General features: G+C 42.5%; 1 protein-coding gene across 1 annotated transcript in view; it reads right to left on the bottom strand.

The window, feature by feature from the left end:
• Nucleotides 1–10,049, bottom strand: part of Pecr (peroxisomal trans-2-enoyl-CoA reductase) — a 41,237-nt gene that overhangs the window by 28,983 nt on the left and 2,205 nt on the right. Inside the window, exons 2-3 of the mRNA XM_008825679.3 lie at nt 5,426–5,559; nt 4,438–4,603 (exon numbers count right to left, since the gene is read on the bottom strand). Of these exons, the coding sequence (XP_008823901.1) occupies nt 4,438–4,603; nt 5,426–5,559 (300 nt within the window). The remainder of the gene's footprint in view (nt 1–4,437; nt 4,604–5,425; nt 5,560–10,049) is intronic.

Here is a 10,049-nt window from a genome sequence, read left to right on the forward strand (position 1 = left end):
ACCACTCAAACATGGAATGGGAAGAATCAAGGAAACTCTTAGTATACTAGGTTTGAATTGAGATAGCAACATACATGCATATTTTTTCTTTGTGCCATCAAAACTCAAAATATATACAAAAACAGATGGACTGCCACATTAAACCCCAGATTTTTAAAAAATATCTTATTATTTTTATTTTACATGTATGCATGTATTGCCTGCATGTAGGTAAGTGCACCCGCATCATGCAATGCCCATGGAGGACAGAAGAGGCTGTCAGATCCCCTGGAACTGGAGTTATGAATAGCTGTTAGCTGCCATGTGGGTGCTGGGATTCGAACACTGTCTTCTGCAAGAACAGTGTTCTTAACGGCTGAGCAATCTCTCCAGCCCTAAACCCAAGATTTTAATCATTCTGATTCAACATGATCAAGTCATAGTCAGGCTTGTTTGGTCAATAAGCCCATTCATTTATCCACTTCTTAGATAATTCCAGAAACTACTATAAGAAATAATACCATTTCACCTACAAGTATTTTTATATCTTTGAATAAGGAAAACATTTTCACAATATAATTGTAACACCATTAATACTCTTAATTAACAGTAACTTCTAAATATCATCAAATATCTACTCAGCGTTCACATTTCCCTGAGCGTGTAATAATTTAACAGCATATTTGTAGGAGTTACACTGCACTTGAGGCCCACGTTGCACAGCTTCATGTTTCCTTCTCATTTTAAAGACAGTTCCCTTTCAACTCTTCTCTCTCACCCAGTTGTAGTTTATTTGTTGAAGGTGCTGTGTTGTCTCTATTCACAGTCCAGATTTTCCCAGCTGCAACCTATGGTGCCATTCAACCAATGTTCTGCCCTCTGTGTTTCCTAAAAAATGGCAGATTCCCCTTTAAAGAGCCCCAGGTTCATTCAGAGGCCGAAATACACAAGACAGGAGTTCTTACTGAACTGAATTACTGAATTACCAGTCCCTCTGGTTCTGATTTCAGTGGCCAAGTTAGGAAATACGTATTTCAATGAAAAATTCTTATCATGAATCCATACTAGGACTTCTGATTTAATTCAGGAATAAAGGGTAATCCACTTAAGTTCATCCATCTACATTAATCTTTTCTTTCTCCTGTGCCAAACATCCTGGTTCTCACTTTTTACAAAAATGTTTTATTTTTAAATTTTATTTATTATTTTTTTGTGTATGACGTGTATTGCCTGCATGTAAGTGCACCTGTGTGGTGCAATGCCCATGGAGGTCAGAAGAGGGCATCAGATTGCCCTGGAACTGGAGTTACAATTGGTTGTTAGCTGCCATGTGGATGGTGGGAATTGAACCAAGATCCTCTGAAAGAGCAGTCAGTGCTCTTAACTGCTGAGTCATCTTGCCAGTCCCTCTGGTTCTGATTTTTATTAACATTATTTATTTTTTACCACACATACTACATGACACAACAGTCCTAGAACAGGACCACCAACACTCCCACAAAAAAATACGAATACCCAAAGTAATTTAAGTTCACTTTAAGTTCCTCCCTCCCTTCCTTTCTCTCTTCTTTTTAAAATCTTATTTATTATTTTTATTCTTATGTGTATGAGTGTATTGCCTGCATGTATGTTAGTATATCTGTGTAGTGCAATGCCTGCAGAGGTCAGAAGAGGGACTTGGATTCCCCTGGAACTGGAGTTACAGATGGTTGTTAGATACCATGTGGGTGCTAGGAATCAAACCCAGGTTCTCTGCAAGAGCAGCCAATGCTCTTAACTGCTGAGCCATTCCCAGGCCCTCTTTCTTTTTAATTTTTTGTCTTGTATACATACCACTAAGAATATTTAGTAAAAGTACAGTACTCTAGAGTCACTTGAAATAATTACTTTCTCTGTAGTTATGCCATCAAGTGAGTATATATTTATGTTTAATTTCATATGTGATTTTTTTTAATTTTAATTTTTGAGACAGGGTCTCTCTGTAGGCCCAGCTGGCCTGGAACTTGCTATGTAGACCAGGCTAGCCTCAAACTCACAGAGATCTGCCTGCCTCTGCCTCCTGAGTACTGGGATTAAAGGCATGTGCCACCACACCCAGCCTTCATATGTGATTTTTTAAAATATATTTTACTTATTATATCTATTTTTTATGTGTATGCATGTGTTGCCTGCATGTATATAAGTGCACCAGTGTCATGCAATGCCCACAGAGAACAGAAGAGGGGGTTGTATCCTCTGGAATTGGAGCTAGGGACAGCTGTTAGCTGCCATGTGGGTGCTGGGACTCAAACCTGGGTCTTCTGCAAGAACAGCCCATGCTCTTAACTGCTGACATCTCTCCAGCCCCCATATGTGATTTTTAAAAAATATTTTATTTATTTATTTTTTTTATGTGTATGAGTGTATTGCCTGAATGTAAGTTTACTCAGGACATGCAATGCCCATAGAGGTCAGAAGAGGATGTCAGGTCCCCTGGAATTGGCATTAGGGACAGTTATTAGATGCCATGTGGGTATTGGGAACCAAACCCGGGTCCTCTGCAAAAGCAATCGGTCCTTTTAATGGCTGAGTCATCTCTCCAGCCTCTTTATGTGATTTTTTTAAAAAGATTTATTTTTTAAAAAATTTTTATTTATTATTTTTATTTTATGTGTATACATGTATTGCCTGCATGTAGGTAAGTACACCCTTGTCGTGCAATGCCTGTGGAGGTCAGAAGAGGCTGTCAGATCCCCTGGGACTGGAGTTACAGACAGTTGTTAGCTGCCACGTGGGTGCTGGGATTCGAACCCAGGTTCCCTGGAACTGGAGTTACAGACAGTCACTAGCTGCCATGTGGGCGCTGGGATTCGAACCTGGGTCTTCTGCAAGAACAAACAGTGTTCTTAACTGCTGAGCCATCTCTCTAGCCCCCTATCTTTTTATTTTTAATTATGTGTATGTGTGTGGGTATGTGCACATTGAGTGTAAGTGCCTGTGGAGGCTATTGGATTTCCTGGAGCTAGAGTTACAAGTGGTTGTGAGCCACTTAATGTGGGTGTTGAGAATTTAACTCAAGTCCTCTGCAAGAATGTGCTCTTAACTACCAAGCCCTCACGCCAGTCTTTTATATGTGATTTTTAAGGATTGCATTTCAGTTTAATTTTGTTTTGACAATTATCTAACATAGTCACTGTGCTGGTTAGCTTTGGTGTCAACCTGGGTTGAGGAGCCTCAATTGGGGAATTGCCTTCATTGGACTGTTGAGTGATGTGGGAGGGCCCAGCCCACTGTGGGTGGTGCCACCCCTCAGAGGGTTGGCCTGTGTTGCATAAGAAATCGGGCTGAGCAGGGGCCAGGGGAGCAAGCCAGTAAGCAGCATTCCTCCATGGCCTGTGCTCCAGCTCCTGTATCCAGGTTCCTGCCCTGAGTTCCTATCTTGGGCTCCCTGATGAACTGTGACTCGGGATATGTACGCTAAACATTTCCTCCCCAGAGTTGGTATTGGTCAGAGTGTTTTGTCACAGCAATGGAGAAACAAACTAGGGCAGTCACAGTATTTTTTTGCGGGGGGGAGGGTTCTTTTTGAGACAGGGTCTCCCTACAGCCCCAGCTGGCCTGCAACTTGCAATGTAGACCAGGCTGGCCTTGAACTCACAGAGATCCACCTGCCTCTGCCTCCTGAGTGCTGGAATTAAAAGTGTGTACCACCACACCTGGCAGTCAGAGTATTTTAAATAAGTGATCAAATTTAGTAACAATCAACAATAATAAAACAACCTTAACTATAGGCCTCCACATGTAATAAGTATCACTAAAAGGTGGGGTCTTTAAACTGAATCTAGTCATCCCCAGGACCAGAGGAATCCAAAATCTGAGACAGTCTATAAATCATGCTATGACAGAATGTATATATGTGCAGTGTATACATGCAGTGCCTGCCAAAGCCACAAAGAGGCATTGGATCCTTTGGAACTGGAATTAGAGACTGATTATGAGCCACCATGTGGGTGCTGGGAGCTGAATCCAGATCCTCTGTAAGAGCAGCAAGTCCTCTTAACCATTGAGTCATGTCTCCAGCCCCATGACAGGTATTTAGAGAATTAAAAAGCACGGATTTTTAAAAAAGATTCAGACAAAACTAAAGAGATATAAAATCAGAAATGCAATATATGAATTTTGTTTGTTTGCGACAGGTTCTCCCTCTAGCCACAGCATGCCTGGCGCTCACACTGTAGACCAGGGTAGCCTCAATCTCACAAAGATCTACCTGCCTCTGCCTCCTGAGTGCTGGGATTTAAAGGCATGCACTACCATGCCCAGCACAATACATGAACTTTGGTAAGATATCAGATAAAAATAAATAGGGGTGAATGTTAATGACATGAGGCCTCTGAGCTCCTAGAAGATCCTTGTTCATCATTCCCTGTGATTTTGCACTAAGAACCCACTGATCTTTGTGGCTATAGTGACACTTGCCTGCTTTGCACATGTAGAAAGTGCCTGTCAGGTTGGTTTCGATGACAGCATGCCATCCCTTTGCACTGATGTGCTCAACAGGAGACAGGAACTGGCCTCCTCCATTGTTTACCAAGAAATTGATCTTACCATGCAAAGCTAAGGTAGATTTGACCAAATTATTCACCTAAAGAAAAACACAAAAAGTAAGTTTAGTGACCTAACTTATTACTTGGCTCAGTCGCTTGTTTAGAAGTGAACACAGTTTGTCATGCCTTAAAGTAAACAGTGACTTTCAACACTATAACCAATGAACAGAAAGTCACCAATAAATAACTCCACCAATAAAAAAATCCTACAGAATGGACAAAATTCATAAATCACAAAGGTGAAACTGATAACAAAATATAGACAAGGGCCTGTATCACCCCTGAATACAACAGGCCTCGGTAGTATTAATTTATAAGTACCAACCTTAACTAACAGTGATGAAAACTTGTCAAAATGACACTAAGAAATGCCTTAAAGAGTAAAAAGACAAGGGACTGGAGAGATGGCTAAGTGATTAAGAACACTGGTTGCCCTTGTAGAGGACCAGGGTTCTGATCCCAGTGTCCATAACTGTCTGTGTCCGTAACTCCAGTTCAAGGGAATCCAACCCCCTCTTCTGACCTCCACAGGCATTGCATGACACAGGTGCACCTACACATATGCAGGCAATACACTTATATACATAAAATAAAAATAAAAATAAAAAATTTTTCAAAGAAAGAGTAAAAGATGAAAATGCCGGGCAGTGGAGAGTGTATCCTTGCTTAGCTCCCTGTCTTGCTCTCTGTCCCCACTCTGCTTTTCCTAAAGTCACCAGCTCAGTAAATCAGGAGTACAAGAGTCTCCTTACAGGCTCAGCTTTCTAGTGAGCCTCATCACCCTGATGTAAGGCCAAGCTTCAAAACCCATACTACAGATAAAAATAAACAAATACATGACCTCAGCATCTTTGTATTACCTCATTTTCGTTCCGGATGTTGCACTGTATGGCACTGATCTGGGCCTGGCTGGAGGACGACAAGGTGGCTCTCAGTTCATTTACAGTAGAGTTTAGTCTGTCAAGCTTCCGGGAAGCAATAACCACATTACACCCTAAGGAGAAAAAAGCCAGAGAAAGCAAACAAGGGTTGTTCAAATTCTGACAGTAATAATGTATAGAAAATATTTCATGTGTTCCTATAAAAAAGAGGGGAAAAAAAGAGGAATTGGGACTTTTGGGACTTCTGCTTTTGGATAAGATGGAGAATAGGAACCAAATTAACCCTCTAGCCTGATACAAGTAAGAAACTGGACAATATTTATGGAACACTGGTTTGGGGACACTGGCCATCAAGTACCATGAGGCTAAAATGAGAAGTCATTTCTGAGAGAGTAAAGCAGCTTACCACCTGGACAGAGCTTCCCACTGCAGCACAGGACAGATGCACTCCCAGCTTAGAAGTCTGAGAAGTGGAAGAGGTGAAACTGGGATTCTTAGGATGTTATCGTAGCTGCAGGGTTACAGGGAGCTAAGAGATGATGAGATCTGCAGAGTCCCCCTTGAATCTCTTCCAGTGCAGATCAGTACATATAAGAACAGGGACAGGTGAGGGAAAGAACCCCCAAAATGAGCAAAGGAGGGTACCCCACACTCAGCACCAGGAATGAATAATGTGCTGAGCAGGGGAAAAAAAAAACAAAACACAACTCTCACTGGGTAAAGGGTATATATCACCTCAGCAGTGAAGCAAAATTAACCACAGACTAAAGGCTTCCAGGACCAACTCTTAATCTTTTTTCTTTTTTTTAAACTTTAAAAAAATTTATTTTATTTTATGTGTATGCGTGTATTGCCTGCATGGAGGTAAGTGCACCCATGTCGTGCAATGCCCGCAGAGGTCAGAAGAGGCTGTCAGATCCCCTGGGACTGAAGTTACAGACAGCTGTTAGCTGCCATGTGGGTGCTAGGATTTGAACCTGGGTCTTCTGCAAGAACAACCAGTGTCCTTAACTGCTGAGCCATCTCTCCAGCCCCCCAACTCTTAATCTTAAAACATTCAAAGTATCAAAGTAACTTAGCTGCATCCCAGAAGCCACTAACCCTCAGTAGCAACTCAGCTAGGGGTGAGGGTTCCTGAGTCCATCCCCCTCCATGCTGTCTGACTTGATCTTGTGCAGGCAAACACAGCTGCTGCGAGGGGACCTCTGGCTCTAACAATTTTTCCTTCCCACTATTCTGCAATGGTCCCGAGCCTTGGGGAGCAGACTACTCTGGATAAGATTTCCATAAAGAAAAAAGCTGGGTGTGGTGGCGCATACCTTTAGTCCCAGCACTCGGGAGGCAGAGGCAGCCAGATCTCTGTGAGTTCGAGGCCAGCCTGGTCTACATAGTGAATCCAGGCCAACTGGGGCTACAGGGATACCATGTCTCAAAAAGTTTTTTAAAATATTTTTATTTGTGTATGGTGGGCACATGTAGGGAGGTCAAAGGACAACTTGTGGGAGTCCATCCTCTCATCTCATCATGTGGGTCCCAGGGATCAAACTCAGGTCATTGCAGAGAACCCAGGTTTGATTCCCAGCACCCACATGGCAACTAACAATCATCTGTACCTCCAGTTCTAGGGGAATCCAACACCCTCTTCTGACCTCTTTGGGCATTGAACGACATGGGTGCACTTACATACATGCAGGCAATACACTCATACGCATAAAATAAAAACAAAATCTTTTTAAGAATTTTATTCATTAAGGAAAGGTTTTGCCTAAACTCCCTATGTAGCCCAGGCTAGCCTAAAACTCATGCTCCTCCTGTCTCGTTCTCCCAACTGCTAGGATTACAGGCAAGCACCACCAAGATGCTTTTTTCTTTTTTTGTCTTTTTGGGACAGAGTCTCCCTGTAGCCCCAGCTGGCCTGAACGCACTATGTAGACCATGCTGGTCTTGAACTCACAGAGATCCACCTGCCTCTGCTCCCCGCGACCCCCCCCCCCATGCTGGGATTAAAGGTGTGCATCACCACACCGGCTCCACCAAGTTTATTATTTTTTTATTTTTTTGTTTTGTTTTTGATCTTTTTGAGACAGGGTCTCCCTGTAGCCCCAGCTGTCCTGGAACTCACTATGTAGACCAGGCTGGCCTCGAACTCACAGAGATCCTCCTGCCTCTGCTTCCTAAGAGCTGGGATTAAAGGCGTGCACCACCATGCCTGGCATCACCACCACCAAGTTTATTTTTAATTGACAAGTGATTGTACATTTATGGAGTTCATTATGATGTTTTAATATTTGTATACACTGTGGAATGATCAAATCAGACTACTTAAAAAATCTTTTTCCATACTTACTACTTCTTTGTGGTAAGGACATTTCTAGAAACTGTTATGCTAAGTGAAGTAAGACAGACTTAGAAAAACAAGACATATGTTCGCCCTCATTTGTGGATTCTATACCAAATCCTTATAAATGAGTGCCTATCCTGATGCAACTGTAGGAACCAGGAATATGGAAGGGAACTAGGGAGGTAAAGGGAAAGAAGGAACCCAAGAGAGAATAGTAGGAGAAAGGTGTTACTAAGGGAGAAATATGCAAAAAGAGTGTAGTTAAAAGGGAAGGGGGGAAGCTCATACAAAGAACTATGGGAATAAAGGGGAGAAAATTCTCCTGATACACTATAAAGAAGAAAAAGCCTTAAGCACAGAAGGAACTCTGTGAGGATGGAAGAAAGCCCTACCAGAAGCCATACAGTTATTAAATGGAAATCCCAGTGCCAGAGATGGGTTGCCCCCCTATGAGCTGTTGGCCAGACGGGCCCTAGAGGCCCCCAAAACAATAAAGGCCATTGCCGAAGAGGACCGTAAAACCCTATTGCTGAAGACACTGTATGATGTGAACTCAGGAGAGGGAGAAATCAAGCCTGGACTAAGCTGGAAACTCCTGCCACTGGATGGGTGGCTTTCATAGTGCAGAAGGCAACATGCACATGGCTGGGTGAGAACTATCCCCAATAATTCTGTTCAACGATAATGCAGTGTGCTGCATTATCAACATGCCAAACAAGATGTTCCAGCTGGTACGAGAGTGGTGCTGTCTAGTGTATGTACAACCAGAAAATTTTCTGTTGATATAATGCCCCTCTGAGAGGTGGAACACACATCTGGTACTGTAGACCTGGCCAGACCCCAGGGGGCAGGGGAGGATACAGGTCCCAGTGGGGGAGCCACTGCAATTGTTTTGTTAAATGGATGTGATGCACCTGCTAAAGTACCATCCAAGCATTTGTGTTTATGCCCATAGGTTAAGTTGAAAGTCTATTTTTTTTTAACTTTAAAAAAAAATTATTATTTTTATTTTATGTGTATGCAAGTATTGCCTGCATGTAGGTAAGTGCACCCATGTTGTGCAATGCCCGCGGAGGTCAGAAGAGGCTGTCGGATCCCCTGGGACTGGAGTTACGGACAGTTGTTAGCTGCCATGTGGGTGCTGGGATGCAAACCCAGGTCTTCTGCAAAAGCAACCAGTGTTCTTAAACCACTGAGCCATCTCTCCAGCCCCTGAAAGTCTATTCTTAAACTGAGGCTGAGTGGTACAAGCCTGTAATGCCAGCTACTTAGGAGAGTAAAGCAGGAGGATAAGAAGTTCAAGGCCTTCATAGGCAACTTAATGAGATCATCTCAAAATAAAAAATTAAAAAAAAAAAGAGGTATGTAGCTTAGGGTAGAGAGCTTGCTGAACATGCACCAAGCTGTAGGTGCAATTCTCAGTACTAAATCAAAAACCAGACAGGTGGGCATGGTGGTGTATGCCTTTAGTCCCAGCACTCAGGAGGCAGATCTCTGTGAGATGGAGGCTAGCCTGGTTTATATAGCAAGTTCCAGGCCAGCTTGGGCTACAGGGAGACTCTGTCTCAAAAAGCAAAACCAAACCAAACACAAACACCCATAACAGGGCTAGTAAGATGGCTCAACAGTAAAGGTACTTGTTGCCAAGCCTGATGACCTGAGCTTGACCCCTGGGACTTACATGGTAGAAGGAGAAAACCAACTCCCACAAGTTCTCTGACCTTCACACACTGTGGCTGGTGTGTGTATATGCACACACACACACACACACACACACACACACACACACACAAACAAAACAAATACAATAAAAAAAAAAATTAAAACCCACCTAAGGGGCTGGAGAGATGGCTTAGCAATTAAGAGCACTGGCTGCTCTAACAGAGGACTCGGGTTTGATTCCCAGTAGCCACACGGTGGGTAATAACTGTAACTCTAGTTCCTGAGGATCTGATGCTCTCTTCTGACTTCCACCGGCATTGCACAACATGGGTGCACTTATACACATGCAGGAAATACACGCATACGCAAAAATTAAAAATAAATATTAAAATCTACTCAAAACAAAAATTACTCTTTTAACAATTTTGAAACATACAGTATATTAACTGTAGTCACCATGCTATGTTATAGATCACCAGAATTTATTCTTCCTATTTAACTGAAATTCTGTACCCTTTGATCAACATCTCTCCAGTAAACTGTACTGGTCTCATTTTACTACTGAATTTTTTTTTTTTTTTTTTTGGTCTTTTTGAGACA

This window comes from Nannospalax galili, unplaced genomic scaffold (assembly GCF_000622305.1).
Source record: "Nannospalax galili isolate Female #2095 unplaced genomic scaffold, S.galili_v1.0 scaffold127, whole genome shotgun sequence".
Lineage (NCBI taxonomy): Eukaryota > Metazoa > Chordata > Mammalia > Rodentia > Spalacidae > Nannospalax > Nannospalax galili.